Source organism: Solea senegalensis, linkage group LG12, assembly GCF_019176455.1.
Source record: "Solea senegalensis isolate Sse05_10M linkage group LG12, IFAPA_SoseM_1, whole genome shotgun sequence".
NCBI classification, from domain to species: Eukaryota; Metazoa; Chordata; class Actinopteri; order Pleuronectiformes; family Soleidae; genus Solea; species Solea senegalensis.
Window position 1 is genome coordinate 12,326,324 of NC_058032.1, and position 18,966 is coordinate 12,345,289.

Here is an 18,966-nt window from a genome sequence, read left to right on the forward strand (position 1 = left end):
CTGCAATAAACATATACAGTATATAATATCTAATGTTCAATCCTTGTTTATGCTGTAAATATCAAGCCCATACTTTATATATTCTAATAACTGTATATAATGTACATTCTATTTGAACTTTTTATAGTCATACCGTTAACATCTTTCTGTATTGTACTTTCACATAATGTGGAAATGTATGTTTATTATTCAATATCTTTATCTTAACTGAACAATGTGCTCTTTACGGTATAGTCTATATAAATAATGTCTGAACTTTGCAGTTTAATCACTATAATTAGTGTTTCAGTCTAATTCTGTCATCCCTGCTTTGTCTCTGTGTTCTTTTTTTTAAGAACGTTGCTGTCATTAGAAGCCATTATGCAAGCCAGATTATTTTCACTTCATGGATGTGAAAATAGATGTGAAACAATCTGAATCTGTAGATGTGAAAGTATCTTCATTGTGATTCACAGTGATTCTCTTTTTACTCGTCATGAAATAACATAGTCAACATGTTGTTATTGAATTCTCATTTTTTTTAATCATGTAACACAACGTGTTAAACTTGACAAACTCTATTTGTCTGTTTTGGGTGTGTAATAAAAGTCGTCATGGAAACAACAGCGTCATTGAAATGATTGGCCAACAGAGGGATATATAAATGTTTGAACCTGTGGACCTGTCTAAACTTTGTGTGAATTGCTGTCTTGTCACTGTTAACCTGAAGGTTAGCTGGGGTGGGCAAACGTTTTATTTCAATTATTTCGAGTTTTTTAAAAAGTTTTGTATAGCTTATCAATTTCAATTATTTTGAGTTTTTTTTTTTAAGTTTTGTATAGCTTATAACAGACCTTTGCTCACCCCAGCTTGGACCTTCAAGGGGAGAGCTGGTAAGTGTAATTTTAGAACTCCTCTCTGCATGTTTTTCAAAAAGTATGGTGTTTTGCATGTACTGTTGAATTGTTGTGTAAAACTAACCAGTGATTAGTATCAAACATGGTATAAGGTATGTAAACTTGGTAATTTTGTCAATATAGAAACGCTGTGACATTAAGAGGTTTTGCTATATTTCCACACATACCATTTCAATCTAAAAAAAAACAGCTTAAACACCAAACAACAAATTCTGTATGTCATTTAAAAGATGTGCACTGCTCACGTACACAAATGTGAAGAACATGATGAAAACAAAATAAAAAAAAGAATGCATAACTAAACATAACAATAAATAACCAAAATAAGGTTAAATTACGTCATATTAACCCAAGATGTGAATATTATTGACTTTTTTAAGATATAGTAATTGATTGTGATTCCTTTGTTTCTAATCTCAAGACTCCCTTCACCGGGGTACTGCGATCCAAATGACGACCCAGTATGATGCGCTGGAGGTATATGGCACATTTATTTACTGAATGTACTGGAACTTGTCAAACTGCATTTCATTCTGGGTTGGCAAAGAGACTCTGATGAGATGGACTACCACACCTGATTGTGTTGTCTGTCTGTCTGTCTGTCTGTCTGTCTGTCTGTCTCTCTCTCTCTCTCTCTCTCTCTCTCTCAAGGAAACAACAGCGATTGAGGTTGTCCTGTCAAATAAGTGCGTGCTTACAAGTTGAATATATATCCTCTGTTTTTCCTCAGCTGTTTTTAATTCAGTTAAATGAAAAGTAAACATTATTATGCTATCACAGCTTGTTATTTCATAATTAATTCCCACCCAGAATCATGGAGCTCCCCTACATACATCATCTTAACACCCAAGTGGACAAACTTTTCTTCCGCTTTAACTTCAAGAAAGAATTTGAGTTTTTTTTTAAACTCATCAAACAGAGTGGGTAAGTGTTTAAACATGATGCATGTGGTAACTGATGACAATTGTTTGCTTAGAAAGAACCATTGTGTAAACATTTATATAAAAATGTCACTTTCTACAATCAGTTACCAATTACACTGTATTAGATAGCTGTAACAGCAGTGTCACAGTATCGGACCTCATTCACTTATATGTGCGCAAACATTTTGTTACTCAAAATCACCAATGGATTGATAAAACATGTACACTGGCCAGATATGTTGCCACTGCACTGACATTTTGTCATGCGTTGTTTGTGAATGAGGTCCATAGTCTTTGTGAATATTAATGCAGTTTATTACATGCTTTTTTGTGTTTTTCTCATTTTTCAGGAATAACCAGGAAGAGTTACAGGGGAATAGTATATTTCCTGATGATCTAGATCCTGAGGAGAGATTAATAGAGATTTATAATCCATGGATTAAACAACAACTGATTTATTTCAAAATAGAAAGTGAAGCGACAAATCAACGAGCATATGCCAAATTTTTTCAGGAGGCAACCCTTTTAAAGGAATTTCCTCCAGTGAAGCCTCAGTTTAAAAAGCCCCACAAACATGCAGAGGAAAAAATTATAGAGGACATTGATGAATATCTAGTGTCCCAGAATCTTAATGGCAAAAACAACTTATATATTGTTATTTACACATACCAAAGCCCATGTCTGAAGAGAGCCGATAACATTGACCCCTGTATTTATAAGATCTTGCTAAAAACCCATCAGTGGCACATAAAGTATAAATGTATTACAACTGTTTTATACACAGACAAATGGGGACCAATTGGGTCAAAGTTGTTGCAAAACCAAAGAGGTTTGCGGGATATGTGCTCTGAAAAACACACAGATAAAACTTTCCCTTTGGACAGTGGTACTTTCAATAAAATATATAAAATTAATCCAAACATTTTTTTCCACCTGGTTAAAGCTGTGGACAGAAACAGACTTAAAGGTAGTATAAGACATATCAAATCAAAATTATGTGAGTTGAAAAAAGGATCATTCAACTATCGCACATACTTGAGAAAGTGTGATGAGATTACTTCATCACTGCCAATAGAAATTAGGGAACATATAGGGACACTTTGGGAAAGTGTTGTTGAAAATTGTAATACAAAATATAATTTGGCAGTGCTTACACGAGATTGCAACTACACAGTAGTTGATTATTTTTTCCAAAATATTTGGTCCATTTTGGGCACGGGCCAAATGTTCGTCAACTTCAAGCATCACCCTATCAACGACCAAACAACGGCACAGCACCCCCGCGACCCACCACAGGTTTAATTCGTTATTTGATTCTTCTACTGCCGTGTCCATGCAAAATCGCAAAAAATTTTCTGTGAATTGAATTGAATTGTATTGAATTGTATTTAATTGAATATTTTCCTTTTTTACTTATATAAAAAAATTTTTATATATATATACTTATGTATATATATACATATATATATATATATATACATATATGGTCGCAAGCTCGACTCAATTCCATTGTAAGTCGATTTGGATAAAAGCATCTGCTGAATGACATGTAATGAAATTAAACAATTAAATGATTCCAATTCTGAAAAATTGGAATCATTTAATTGATTAAATGATTCCAATTGATGAATCTTTTTTTTTAAATTGAAAAAAAAAAAAAGATGCATTGACTATTGATTGGATTATTTTGTGACTTTTGGGAAGTTGAATATGCCAGGCAACAAGTCGAGAATGTCACGTGCGACGGAATATCATGGACACATGTACAGACACACATGGAGTCTGATTTGACTGTCTAGAGCTAGACTATAACTCTGAGTGCTACCTGATGCTGAAACATGTTTTCTTTGTCAAAATGTCATAAAAAAGAAAAAGATGAAATTAAATGTATGATGATAATGGGGGCAGGACTAGATAAGCTTTGCTTCTCCCGCTTTCCCTTTCGGTTATGTGTATTGTGTGAACTGCACTGCTGTGTGATGAGTGATCTAAATGTCATGACCGAAATAAACATATAAAAAAAATTCCGGTTCCGGTTTCTAATGATTCTCGATTCTGATTCTTTTAAGAATGAGGGTAAAAAAAGTTTGCATGGTCTAAATGAGGGAGCACCTGAGTTATTTTTCAGAATTAGATTCTATTTGTGGTGTTGGCAGATAGGGGTCTGAAGCTATATATCAAATAAATATTACATTCTTTTAATGTTTCTAAGAGCATTTTCTGCAACTTTTATCATTCCTTTATTGAAAGTATGTTGACGTTTTCTTTTATTGGTTGGTTTTATGATCCATCTGTGAAGGAGAAGAACTGTCTCAGCAGCATTATCAAAGTCTGTTCCAAGATCATCGGAGTCCAGCTAAAGGACTTAAGCTCAATGTGGAAAAAAGGGTTATCCAGAAAGCTAGGAAGGTCATTAGTCATCCTGACCACATCCTCTGTTTGATGTGGTCAATATAAATGTCAAACAGATTTAGATTTAGATTTAACATTTAATATTTAGATTAAACTGTTTAATATATTAAGTTAACAAATATTGTTGTAAATGTGCTAAAAAATGACTTTCAAAAATTCACACCACTTTTTCAAACATTGTTTTAAGCTATAGTAAAGGTGACAAAATGTTGCAGTTACTTTCAGCATGAGCCACTTTACCAACGGCGCCCCATAGCAATGGGCATCAAAAGTTAGCTTTTTAATAGATGAGAATTTGTTCACTGCTCACCTCTGCGACATGGACCTCAGAAGATGGGCGAGTACTAGGAATTGCTGCAGAGAAGTTGTTAAGTGTGTTAAATGCTGCAGTATAATTTTCACACCTAAGCAGTATAAGTGATGTGGAAAGTCTGTGTGTCTCAACAGTGTTACATATAGCTTACCTGTTGCTTGCTTTTTGCTTTTGGGAGTTGCTCCTTACTCGATCCAGGACAGAGGATGTTGTTACATGAACAGATTGCAAAGCACATCAAGGCAATCAGACCTGTGAATCTGGGTTTTAAAAATAAAATTGATAAAATATTGATTTGATGCCTCTCACCCACTTACATGGGATTATCAATTCATCCCCAACCCCGTCCATGACTTTCAAAGAATAAATTAAGAAAGGATGGATTAACGGAAAAGGCAAAGAGAAAGTCTGAGTAGTGTTAACGGAGCATGAACAGACTCCACCAGTGAGCCTTCAGAGTTAAACAACAAAAATAACACTTTGATTTATTTCATTTATTAGTATTTTTTTATTACAGTTACATTGTTTCCACCATTGTCCCAAAACATGTTATCCTTTCTGACATGAAGTGTTGAGAATTGGCACAAACAATACATAAATGTCCCTGTGTACAATACTGACTTAAAAAAAAAAATCAACAATAACAATAAATATCTGATGGTCAAACAAGATAAAACTATAGTACTGTACTGTACTGACAACACAGAAAGCCTTCTAATTATGCAATATTTAAATTTGAGTCAGGATAACTGTTAAACTAAAAACACATGGCATTTAAAGCCTAAACTTTGTGTTTGCATTTAACTGGAGATGCTCTGCCTTGTGACAGAGTTCAAGTGTCTTAATGTGGTAAAGAAAAGTAATGTTCATTAAAATAAAAAACACAAAACCATTTCCACTTCATTAAGTTTCCACTGGTCTCAGAAATATCATTTTTAGAGAGAGAAAAAAAGTTCCATGATTAATGAGAACTTAAACAGATGTCAGATCAGAGAACAAATACAGCAAGCAGGCTCTTAATGCATACATGGTCAAGTTTACTATTTACACACGTTTAGATGAGTTAGGGTTTGTCTCCCCCCACTGGTCAATACTAGTGTTTGACAGCAGACAACAATAAGGTGTGCTTAAGTAGTCTCATGCTGTTTAATCTCCAGTTACAGAGCAATCCCAATTTAGTCTTGTGTGTTTTAGTAAGACACACAAACACACACACAGCCTTATATGACACAACCTCCCTCCCCCAAATCTGAAACAAGAGAAGAAGGGATGAGACATTCTCAGAGTCAGGGATATAATGGTTTTCCTTAGAACATTTCCATATTGCTTTTCTTTATCCTGCTGTCAAAATGAGGCTCCATGCCACAATACAGCTCAGTACAATCGGTGAGAAAGTGTCGAGCTACTCCTGGACTTCATGTTGAATACAAACATCACTGAAAGCAGATGTGTTGCAACCTCACAAGCACAGGCAACTCCTCTATGAGTAGCGTGTTTGTAAGGAGAGAGCGCCATCATCAGTGGCTATGCACAAGTGAGCTTGGTTATTAACAATATTACATTAGTAACAAAACAGAAGTGGAATAAATAAATGACCAGTGATACACTTAAATAAGAGTGTGATGTCGAGTGAAGGATAACCAAGCCAACACTTTACAAACCACTCCATCACCAGCACTGGACATAACATGAAAGTCATCTTAAAGCTGGCTTTAGTGAGACCTGAACATAGCAGAGCCAGACTCACTTAGAGTTGTACAGAGCTAATGAGGGGAAGATCAACTTTAAACCCTTCCACAAACTATGACGCCTAAAATAAAATGTTTAAGACAGCCAAGTCAGATGCTGATCAACAGCAATTATGAGCTAAGCAGTAAGTGGGATTACAGAGATCTTCAACGATTGGACAAATTAATTCAGAGTTCACCTATTTAACACCACTGTTAAAAACAGTTTCACCCGTTGTTACCATGCCTTTCTATCAGCATTGTTGTACACGGAACCCAAATCCGGGCGAGCTAGAGTGACTAACGCAACATTTTACTAGAAATACTTAAAAGAAAAAGAGCTTCAATCAAGAATGCCACAGTGCCAGAAACAGAATATGAATCAGTAACATCTATGAGACTGAAAACCTGCACATGGGCAGCTCATATTATCACCGAGACCTACATACTCTATATGCCTACAGGTTGGAGGAAAACGACCTTTAAGGATTATATTACCAATAAACTTTAGACTAAAAGGATGATTCTCCCGACTATTAAAACTGAGTGAGACAAAATATGCAACAACAGCATCTAACGTAAACTGATCCCACATACAGTTGGCCACATATGGCTGAAAACTAAATCTGCACTTGAGTCTGATATATGTATATACACACGTAGTGGATAAGTGGTTGTGTAGAGACAAAACAGGAAGAGGAGTCTGCGGGCTGTGTGTGGAGCGAGTGTCGGGCCACCGGATGTGGACCGCAGGCCTCAGGGTGGCGTTTCTGCGTTATTAGCAGTTGTGGTCTTTTTCTTTGTCGTTTTCTTCACCGTCTTAGTTTGAGTCTTGCAGGAGGAGAAAAGAGGGAAGGGAAGATTTAAAAAAAAAAAACACTGAACACAGTTCATTTAACAGGAGACACGGCGAAAACAGCTAAACCTCAGTATGTTAACAGTGGATCAGCTATAATACAATACAACAATCTGTTTTAATGCTGTGGCTGATTAGTGTGTAAAGGTAAAAGTAAGCAACCACAGAAAAGTGAAAGTGATGGAGTGTGATTGATCAGAGCCACTGCGACTAAGCGTGCCGCCACAAGGGACCAACCTGACCAAATATGTAATCCAACATGTCTTGATGGTGGGAAATGCTCTGTATTCACTTTCACGGGGGGAAAAAAGGAATGGCTTTTCTTATTGCTGCAAACTGAATATACTTCATATATTACATATTAGTGCTGTCGACGTTAACACAAAAATGAACGCAGTTAAAGTTGTTTGTTTACTTCCGGTGGCGACGTGTGCAGGCAAACTGAGCCATTCTGGTTACAGGACAGTCTACGGCGCAAAGATGGATAAGGACGCACTTTTAAGGGGAAAGTTCATTTCAAAATGATACCCGATGGCTTGCTGGACAAAACTAAAGTGTGCGTGTGCGTGTGCGTGTGCGTGTGTGTGCGCGTGTGCGTGTGCCGTTTCTCTCGCAATGTGAGTTTGTGTTTCCTCTCTTGCCCTCCCAGACATGTGTGCGTTTGTGCGCTCTCTTTCAGTGTCCACCAGTGTTTTCTGTGTGTGTAAAGATTTACTAACAGTTCAAAAAACATCAGGATGCCTTTTCTGTGCCAAATTAGTACTTTGCAGGAGAGAAACTGTGTTTAAAGAGTGATTAATTAAAGAAAATTGTGCGATTTATTAGTACAGTTTTTCCTCGATTGATGGCACTATTTACAGTTTGTAACACCAATAAAACAGTTCCAACAAGATGCGAGTACACAGTGGAACAGCATCTATTTAATGCTGAAAAGTCTCTTTGCGCAAGAGTGAAACTTGGCTGCATACAGCGCAGATTAAGAACTCCCTGCGACATTCACTCAGATCCCCTGCACTTCATCGCGACTGTACCCTCGTCATAAAGATCATTACTTGGATGTGGGGATAAAGCAGTGCGTAGAGAACTGATCCAGGCTGCGTTGGATATGGAGAGCCCGCTTGGAGACAGAGAAGCGCACAGTGCAGGAGAGGGCACAGAAAAAAAGGCTCTTCTGTCTGCACCAGATAGGGGGTATGCACCCTCGTTGTCTGATATGTTCCTCTGATCCTCCTAAATATTTTCATATTCTTTGAAGCATGGATATCAATCTATATACACAATTACAATTCCTTGACTTTAGTGAGGTAAGTACACACAGTCCCAGCCATAACAACAAAATTCGATAAAAAAAAAAACAACAAACTTTCTTCCGTTGTTTTGGTTTCAGTTTCCTCATTTTCACTTTTGGCCAACAATTTTCATTTCGGTGCTTCCCTAATATTTACCATGTCTGCGGAAGTCCGCAATGATTGTCACCCTGACATCTACATTGACTGCACGGATCATAAGCACTGTGCAAAACTCCACGAGGTGTAAACACTTTCCACTGCAACTGGATAACAGGCTCTTTGTTTTTTTGGAAAAGAAGACGATAACCAGAGAGATTTATAGCTCAAAAAATACAAGGAAATACAAATGGGGCAAACCGCTGATGAGAAGTCGCTGCAACTGGTATCATATACGAGAGAGAGTATGCATTTTAGTTTGGATGGAGCCATCTGCTTTGTATGCACAAGAGGATTTCTTTGGGCCTCTATGCAGACACAGAATGCAGAAAGTTATGGAGGGATATACTTTCAGCATAGGTCGCGCTTTAACAAAGTCTGCCATCTTGCGCCGCCATTGTTTGTACCGCAGCTTGAATGAACCAGCCAGCCAGAGTGCATGTTTTAAAGAGGGAGCTCAAGATGATATAAACTAGAGCTGAAACAATTTATCGATCAAACGATTATTAATCGATTATGAAATTAATCGACAACTATTTTGATAATCGGTTCAAAGCTTTTTCCATGATTAAAACAAGATTTCCGATGTTTAAGCTTCTTCAATGTGAGTATTTTCTTCATGTCTTTGCTCTGGATAACAAAGAAATCATTAAAAGTTACTTATTTTGGTTTGCGGGCGAAACAAGACATCATCATTTCCAGGTATCGATTATTAATCGATTATGAAAATAATCGTTAGTTGCAGCTCTAATATAAACCAAAAAAGACCTAAACCTGGTATTTTGGTATGTGAAGACCACAAGGACCATGTAGTTCCTCAGTGTAGCAGAAGAATCGTCCATTTATTGAGAAGAGCACTCTCACAGAGGACTAACATTTTATCTCCAAAGGCTTGGAGCCGCTCATTCTGATGAGCCTCTATTCTCCAGTAAAAGTGATTTGAACAAGATATGTAGCACCTTACTTTGATCCAGAATAGATCAGAGAACAAATACAGATCAGATCCACTAAATAGTTTAAATATTTAGTAAAAACACAATCTGCCACCATTAAACAGACAAATGTCATGTATGGTCAGTGTATATAAACCAAATCCAAGTAGACTTCCAGCATTATACTTTGCTGCAACTAAACTCAAAACAAATGTGAATTTTGTTTTGATTAACTACTAATTAACTATTCAAAAAGTACCCATTTAGAAAAATATGACATTGTACCATCTATCATCATAATAATGTTAGCGAGTGTGTTTTGCATACGTGTAAACTGGCCCCACCTCTGTCTTAGCAGCAGCAGGTTTCTTGGTCGCCTTGACTGTGATCCCACGTTTGGGGGTTTTGTCTCCTACATCTTCATCAGAGTGTTCAGTCCTTGTGTCTGACTGGTCAGAGCTGTGTTGGGATGACGCATCATCTGCAAGGGATGCGGCTGCCAGGGAACGGGCTGCAGAGTTTGTGGGAAAAAAAGGTGGTCAGTCAGTGTAAAAGTAGCTTGCGGCTCAGGGGCCAGGAACTTGCACCACCAAGTGTTTACTAAACCTTTGTAAATACTAGTCCAGCATATGCTTGCTAGCTGCCGGCAGAAAGAAACACAAAGCGAATTATGGCTCATTTTGAGAGGGTGATGGTACTGCTATAGAAGGGAGGAACCCGACAGGTTCTGAGAGTCAGAATCCACCACAATGACAGAGATATTCATTCCCGGTGCCATTTCCGACGTGACCAGCAATTGAGCAACGCTCACAGCTGAACAGGACTCAATTCAATTTTGTTTATATAGCACCAAATCATAACATACATTATCTCAAGGCACTGTGCATAGACAACATCATGGAGAGCAGAGGAACCCAACAGTTCACACAATGAGCAAACACTAGGCATCAGTGGAGAGAGAAAAACACGGGGACAGAGGAGAGGTGGGGGACAGAAAGGGGGGAGAGAAAGGACAAGAGGCAGATGAGGTAGAGATAGAAGAAAGAGACCTGCCTCCGTCTCTTCAAGTTTGTATATTATTGAGACATTTTGCTATGGGGTCCATGAAGTGTGTGGTGTGGAACACCATACAATTACACAAAAGCACAGTGTGCTGAGCAGTACGTCAGGTGGCACAGGCTTCATGTTGGTGCAACCCTACCCAGATGACAGATGTACAGCAGTGGAAATGACTGCCGCTGAGTTGTCAGACCCTGAAGACCGTGAAAGATTCATGTCACTGAATAATATGTGACAGCGTTCAGAATATAAAGCTATTTCACACCTATTTTAACTTCAGATGATTTAACTAAAAGACAACAAGCATCTGCACATATTGTACTTTGTACATATTTGCAGACCAGTGCATGCAATATTGTACTTACAGCCTCTTACATAGCCCATGGCCAGATTTTTGAAATAAATAAATAAAAAAAAATTGTCAGGTTAAAATGCATTTTGGATGGAAGAATAAGGGGCAACAATTTCACTGGCAGTCCCTTATCTAAAGGTTCATAATTAATATTAGTTACTTCTGACCATGGTTAGCTTTCAGGGGTTGTCAGATGAGTCTGATGTGTAACCTCTTTGTTAGTCTGTTAACTGTAAAAGCATGTTGACACTTTTTTACATATGTTTGAGTCTGCGTGCCTCATCAAGTTGTACAGCTTGGTTGCTCCATTTGCAGAGAAAGACTTTTATAATCTTGTTTTGTTTCCAGTGAAAGGGATTAGTGATCACATTAAATAAAAAGACTGAACTTTACATCCAATATATTCCTCGCAAGCTGTGCATAAATCAGTCCATTCATTGCTAAGGAGAAGATAAAAGCCTTGAATCAAGAGTAAGAAAACCTTTACTGGCGACCTGTCCAGGGTGCAACCCGCCTTTCACACTGTGTCGGCTGGGATTGGCACCAGTGCCCCAGCGTCCTCATGTGGAGGATAAAGCAGTAGAAGATGAGTGAGTCAACTATGTAATCTCCAAGACATTTATCTGAACTCATATGTTCATCGTCTGAACAGCCTTTTATTTGTAAATCTAAAATGTGCCACTTCTCCAGCTTCATTCATTGTTTCACTGTCTCTGTATTCAGTTCACAGCATGTCAGGCCCACACAGCAAAGCCGGCAGTGTAGTGAGACACAAAGAGTCCTCCTTCCAAGCCTCTACTCCCACTAGAATCACATGCTTTGTCCTCCCCCCCTCCCATCCTGCAGTGCTTTCAGTGACAAAATTTAATTTCGCTCAACCAGCCCAAGTCCTGCTAGTTACATAAAGTAAGTCATCTGGGCAACACTCTATAGACTCCAATCAACAAACGAGAAACAGTAACTGACTAATGTGTGTAATAATGCCGACGTGTTTAAGCCGTGTGGGCTGTGCACACAGCGTGGCCTTACTCTGCCGTGCAGCAGTGCTCTTAGCCCGAGGCAGCGTGCTGGCCCCGGAGCTCATCTCATCCGTTGGCTCCCGTCTCATGCGGGCATCTGAAGTGTGCAGGGCCAGCTCATCTTCAGCATTGATGAGAGTCAGGTCCTGCATGCTGAAACTCCGCAGCTTGTCTGACAGCACACCCTGGCCCTGGGTATCACAGAAACACCAAACATTAACAAGTTACGTTTGTTGAATAAGAAAAGTTAGTTTACTACAATTTTTTATTGTCATTTCCTGATTTTCATGTCTCATGTCATGTCTTCTTGCAGTAAGAGTTTAATTTAAGTTTTATATCAAGCAGCAGTGCCAGACAAACAATTTCCAGCTTCTCAAATATGAGAATGTACCGCTCATGTCTGTTTCACTGTTACTGAATCCATCCAGGTTTTAGATTACTAATTGGAAACAAGTTGCAACTGCACATTATTTGGCTTCCACTCCTGTGATTTCATGCAGTTCTCTCATTTACAGTACCGTGTGGTCTTCTATATTAACAAACCGTCAGAGATTACCTGTAAGTAATGCTCAAGCATGTCTTGAATAAACCTGGTGTAATAGACGTTTTTCCAATAACATTCATTAAAAACATTAATAACGTCAGGATTAAGAGAGCGAGGGTCGTGCTATTGTTCAAGTGTAAGGGTAGGTCACACTAAAAACCTTTTGTTTTCCTCTGGACATTTTTAAAATTTTCAAACTGAATACAAGTTTCCCGTATATTTCCTGGATGTGTTCTAATGAAGAAATTTGGTAATATTTATATTGTAAGGTCATCATAGTGTTTCTAAAACAACAAACCTGAAAGACTTTTGCACAGTGCGGTGGATGGATGCTTTAAATCATATGTTAGGGATAATCTGATTCATGTCCAGTTGCACTGGGATCTTCTCATTTGAACCATGTAAAATACAACACAGGTCAAGACAAGCACATTCAGAATGGAATATAAAATTGGTAAGTCACATCAAGTTTTTCCTTTTTCCGTTATTGGAGTGCATTTTAAGTCACATCATTTGACCTCTTCACTTCCAACTATTCCCACTGATCACTGGTGAACAAGAAAACAAAACAAGTGCATTTGACTGTATCTTGATTGGATTCAGACTAGGGCTGTAGGATAAATCATGATGAAAACCCAGGTGGTAGTGACGAGAATCACACAACCACCCGACTTGGAGCATTCGGCTTGCTGCTTGCGATCACAGGCTTTCAGCAGTGCTGTCGCTAAATACACCAGAGAATCTAAGCAAAAATAAACAAAAAAAAACGATTTACAGTTTTACCAGAATCATGCAGCCCTAATCCAGACAGTCTAGGAAGATCTGATCTTACATTAGTGAGTAGTTAGATGCCATCTAACATGCCCAGAACACACAGCTTACCTTGGTGGCTGCAGTAACAGCAGCATTAGCAGCCAGGTTAAGACCCCTCTTTCCAAACTTCATCATGGTCTCATAACTTCTGTCTTTGGCCTGTGTTATATACTCATCGATCTCCTACAGCACAGAGGGACAGAGATTGAAAGACAACAGTGTCAGCAATCAAGACAATGTGAAAATGATGGAATGAGGAAACATCTACCTGTAAATACTTCATTGTGAATAACATTTTACATTTGTGGAAAGTAACTCGATGACAAGGTCACATTCCCACCTTTTCTTTGTTAGACAGGGTTGGATGGACAAACTTGCGATAGAGGACACTGGAGCCTTTGGTGTATGGGGACAGGAGCCAGATCACAAAGGCGATTTTCAGCTCAAAGTAAAATGGAAACCTGAGCATTGAAACAGACTTATAAAAATCAGCAATGAGGAGAAGAAAACAAAAGTTCTGAAGAAGTAACGAGAGAAGAGAAAACGTTTCAAAAGTGTGTGCAATACATTTTGTGACCCTTGACGGGGAACTTGATACGTAAACTGGAGACAATAGTGCTTAAAAATATCAACAACACAGAAATACATCTATGGGTGTTATATACGCCATTTATTTATTAATGACTAGTAGGGTATGAGGGTAACACTTATCAGCAGCTCCTGACTCACCATGATAAGAGCAGATCTGTGGCCGTCTCTGCTGTGGTGAACAACGCAAATACTATCCAGTACATCATCCACTTCACCTGGAGACACGCACACAGAAATACGCGAGTGAGAACATCACAAAAATAGCACATGAAAACTTGCAGCATCCAGGGAGCACGTGCTGAGACACGTGGAGATAGCACACGCTACATACACAGATATGAACTCAGACATGCAAATGCAGAAATGCAGCATATGTGTCAGTCCTTTTAACTCACATCAGTGAGCATGCTTAATCCCCGGAGACAAAGGAAATGTGGGGCATCATCTAAATGTGCAGTAAGATGGGCACTTAGGGGCAAATTAGCTTGAGCACTAATGGAAAATGCACAACTATCAAACATAGATTTAAAATACTACAGAGAAAAACACTAAATAGCTGTGTCTGTTCAAAGGACTTCAGAGGCTACAGTCATGTGGCCTAAACAGTCATGTGGTATAAACACACATGCTTAATGATTTGACTCATCAGAGATGAGTTAAACATGAGGAAAGAAGAATAAAAACATCAGCTCTGAAAATGGCTCCTCTGCACTCTTACCCCTTCCCTCATTCGCTCGTTCTGAGGCCGTCTGCTTAAGCAGCAGCTGAGAGGGGGTTGCCATGGTAACCTGCCAGGACAAGACTGTTCTCCAACTAAAATCTAGGCGGAGGGCCAGAGTGCTGCTATGTTGTCCCTCCTACTCCTGGACCCCCTTTCTCCCATCCCTTGGAGTGATGAGGTAAACAGGAGGACACAATTTAGTCAACAGACTCTCAGCCAGAGACAGAATGAGAATCTACGGTTTTAATAGTGGTGTCCACTGACAACACTAGTCAGACCATCCTGAACTCATTATCACAAAAAACCTCTTGCCGTTTAAGAGCTTTTGCTACAAAACTCAGACATATTGACTGTGTAGAGTTATAAAGAGACAAAAACAATAGGGATTTATGGTTACAACTTGACTGTGACAATATGTGCGGGTTCACTGGAAATGGAAGTCATTTTGTTATTTGGGGACAGCTTCATGTTTCAGGTGTTGGTTTTTGGCCAAGCACCCAAGACATCACTTCCTTCTAACCTCATTCTCCCATAAACACAGCAATGCTGTGAGTCAACAAGTTCAGACAAACAAAACCTTTTTGAAATGTTTAGAGTCCTGAAAAGTTCCCCTTTTTCAGTGTATCTCAAACTTTTTCAGACCAAGGACCACTTAACCCATAAAAAACACTCACAAAACAGCCCCAAAACAATGTGCCAACTTAACCAGTTCACATTAACAATCTCTTAAATGAACTAGTTGATTTGATATTGAAAACAACACATAGGTCGCAGACAGTTTGAGAAACACTGAAATTAAAACATTGACATTTTAAATTTGAAAACATGATATGTTACTTGCTTGTCACTTGTGGGGACCACACTTTGAGAAAGGCTGACCTATTTACTAAGAATACTTTACAAACATTTGCACCAGATGACTAAGTTCATTTTCAGTATTCACATCACAACATGACCATTACAGAATCATCAGAAAAAAGATCTCAAAGAGTTGAAATAACACCCACACACTACCGTGACAGTATAGACTAAAATAATTGGGACTGACAGATACAGTCATGATGGTTGGTGTGTCCAAATCAAGTGCTGAGCAATGCAATCTTGTCAGGGAGACATACATCATACACGACATACTTGGTCTAATCAGACTATGCTCTGTAACATCTTAGACATATGATGTAATATCCGATTAGTTACTTATGTAAATATGAAAACTGTGTGAAATGTGAAAAGTTTCATTAAATTGTATCGATGGGATTTCCTCTCACAATGTGCATTTCTAAACATTTGAGTAAAATCAGATGACAGCAGCCCAGGGACAAAGACAGTCAAATAGAAGAGGATAATCTGGTATTGTATAAAGAGCCGATACTCACATATTCCTTAACATTCTTCGTTTTGACAGCTTTGTATGAGGAGTACGCTGGGTAGAGTGTCCCAAAGGCAAGGCTGGAAAAAGCAGAGAAAGCTGGGTCAAAAGAGAGGGATTCATGTAGCGAACAAGCCTCTGGGTGTTGACACCAACAAAAGCAGGTTACCTATGTTTGATTGGAGCTTATATGACTCTGTGTTCATAGATTACTTTCTAATCAAACAAGTTACAGGGACAAGTTATGGTCAAAGTATTTCCCGTGGAATACTTTGACCATAACTTGTCCTTAGCTGAGAAGAAATGGAGAACCTCTGCATCTTTACAGATGCTTTACATTCTATTTTCTATTCTATTCTTTACAGAGAGGTACACTTCGAGGACGACACAATATCCTGCTGAAAACCCAGCAGTTACAACATAAGACAGAATTTAGTTGTCATGTCACTTTCATGATATTGTCTAAACAAGTCTTTATACTGTTGATCTGTGACGTATAGGTCTTTCAGGCAAAAATCTTCTAGTTCTGTATCAGCCACAGTGGACCAAAGCAAGTGGAAGACCATTGTCCTATTGTGTGCATATTATCCTTAGCATTCCACTTGCCTCTATACAGCCACTTATGAAGCAAAAAATGGTGCACATTGATGCAAGTGGTCACAGGGAAACAAGCATTGATGTCAGAGAGAGAGGGGGGGGTTTTGAAATCGTGGATGGTCCAGCAGATTTTACTGTGGAAGCATTTCTGTTTCCTCATATCAAGACAGTACAAGGAGAAAAGTTAACAAACAAAAAAGTTTGCAGACTTTAGTGACCTTACTCGCTGGGGAATCAAGAGATCACTAGATCTGTAATTAAATAGCCAAAGGACTAAAGCCATTTTGTGCCGTGGAATATGACTATGACATGCCCATATTTCACTGAAGTTAAACACTATTATCCAACGCTAGAAAAAGTTCAAGTCACACAACGCCTTAAGCAATCATGGCACATTTCACTCACCACAGATGGTGAGATATTACTACCGCAGTACTGCAATAAATATTCTACTGTTGACTTGCTAAAGCGCTTTAATGTATCATGAGACTCCACTGTCCCTGCAACCCTACTACAGCTATGATAAGGATGATGGCAGCTGACTGCTTTAGTCGAGTCATCCACACTGCGATCAGGATGTGGTGTGTTCAGGTGAAAGCTGAGGCCTACACTGCAAGAATAGCTTGTTTTAATAAAGCAATATAGAGTATTTAATTTACAACAAAACATATACAAGTCATTGACATTCATCTGGCCAGATCCTGAGAATGGACCCACACATGAGTGGATGGATGCACACACAGCTGCCATCACGTTTTAATGCCTCACGTTAGCAGATGTTGCCGCCCGAAGATGCTCAGTCACCACAGCTGCAGCCACGTTCAGACTGGCTTCTAAAGCCACTGCTGGCAGTTTGGAGACCGGCAAAGTATCGTTTTAACATAATGCCATTTTAACATTTAATGGCTATACCGTATATGCATTCCAATTTCTGTCATTACATTTCCCCCAAGTCCCAAACTATTCAGATATCCACAACTGAATTCATCCAAAGGCATTTGTTGATGTCCAAAGTGGATTTGAGATGTCCGAAATTATATCAGGACAGTCCATAATTCCACCTTTAGATATCCACAGTTTGACTCAGACTAGTCATAATTCCAGTTCAAGATACATGTACCGTCTTTTACAGGTATGTTAAATTCAGTTATATCAATTTAAAACAAGGATATAGATACATTGGCGTGGAATTGTAACTCGTCAAAATTGGGCATTAAAAGCTAAAACGGCTCGCCATCGCAATGTGTCTAGGTAACGGCTCATCTCACGACCAACGCTTCCAGTCAGGTGGTTGCTGAGACTAGACCAGTAGCCAACATATGTTAGCTACCAGCAGCTAGCAAGCGAATCACTGTGGTCTATACAGTCACAATAAGCAACTGCTAAGACAGTCCGTGTGGGTCACCGCCAGACTGGGTGACAAACACCTGACACTCACAGCATCGTTAAATGCTCCTTAAATAATATGAGTGACAACATGGGGGAAAGAAAACTGAGGCAAACCTAGCTAGCTGGCGCGGTGCAGCGTTCAGCATCAGACAGCTGATGAATGGAGAGCTAACGTTCAAACACGACAACAGACGCAGCAGCCCAGCCCGTACTCACACAACTATCCTCGAAATAATCCACGATACCATCTTTAGGGACCGCCGACCGCGCACCTTCCGCTTCTAGAATTGGAATTTGTTAGCTAGCAGGCAAGGTGCCCCCCATTCCCCTCCTCCAGGACGCAGTTTGTGCTGAGGTGAACCAGGTGGCTGGCCGATGCTGGCTGGCTGTCTGCCGCTCCGCTCCGCTGTCAGGTGGACCAGCAGCCGACGATGTGGCGCCTCCACCGCTGCTGCTGCTGCTGCTGCAGTGAGTGAGTGTAGCTGCTGCTGGAGAGACTGGTCCTTAAAGGGCCAGCGCTTCGCTCCCCCTGTTTAAATCAGTTGGGAATGCTGTGTCAGCATTTCAACAATTCATACACGGAGACTTTGAACATTGCTCAAGACAGTCTCGCGACCATACTGATTAATTTCTGTTTAATTTATACGTTTGTTATACGTTTTGTTTTTTTTAAATAATGAACTTTGTGAACCGAGATGGCATATCAAAGCAAGGAATGAAGAACGAACGCGCTTCAAAGTACCCCGTCTGTAAAGTTGTAAAAATTGTAAATACATACATTGTATACGTTTATTTATGTCACTTTGAACCAGACTTACAGTAATATTTGCATACTTTGAAAATACAAATATAAACCAACATCAAAATGATACCAAACTTAGTACATCTAAATGTTTAAATCCAAATGTTAACTGTTAAATCTACTCCAGGTCGACTCCAGAACCAGTCCTGAATGCGACCTCAAATCTGACCACACAAACCACATTCGAAGGAAGTTTGAGCGTCTGA

At 39.1% G+C, this 18,966-nt stretch overlaps 2 protein-coding genes across 3 annotated transcripts; one reads left to right on the forward strand and one right to left on the reverse strand.

Annotated features, from left to right (window-relative positions):
* Positions 1 to 684: 684 nt before the first annotated feature.
* LOC122778679 lies at positions 685 to 3,217 on the forward strand. 2 transcript variants are annotated; one of them, XM_044040755.1, is made up of 5 exons: positions 685 to 872; positions 1,318 to 1,373; positions 1,548 to 1,582; positions 1,707 to 1,820; positions 2,170 to 3,217. In XM_044040755.1, exons 2-5 carry the CDS (start codon positions 1,347 to 1,349, stop codon positions 3,119 to 3,121), a joined length of 1,128 nt encoding a protein of 375 aa, XP_043896690.1. In that variant the 5' UTR covers positions 685 to 872; positions 1,318 to 1,346; the 3' UTR covers positions 3,122 to 3,217. The 2 variants fall into 2 exon arrangements, with proteins under 2 accessions (XP_043896690.1, XP_043896691.1); XM_044040756.1 differs by lacking the exon at positions 1,548 to 1,582.
* Positions 3,218 to 5,032: 1,815 nt separating this feature from the next.
* Positions 5,033 to 18,451, reverse strand: reep2 (receptor accessory protein 2). Its single transcript, XM_044040821.1, has 8 exons — positions 18,175 to 18,451; positions 15,980 to 16,052; positions 14,021 to 14,097; positions 13,632 to 13,752; positions 13,361 to 13,474; positions 11,945 to 12,125; positions 9,849 to 10,015; positions 5,033 to 7,102 (listed from the first exon to the last, which is right to left on the reverse strand). The coding sequence occupies exons 1-8, from the start codon at positions 18,204 to 18,206 to the stop codon at positions 7,028 to 7,030; spliced, it is 840 nt and encodes a 279-aa protein (XP_043896756.1). The 5' UTR covers positions 18,207 to 18,451; the 3' UTR covers positions 5,033 to 7,027.
* Positions 18,452 to 18,966: the final 515 nt, after the last annotated feature.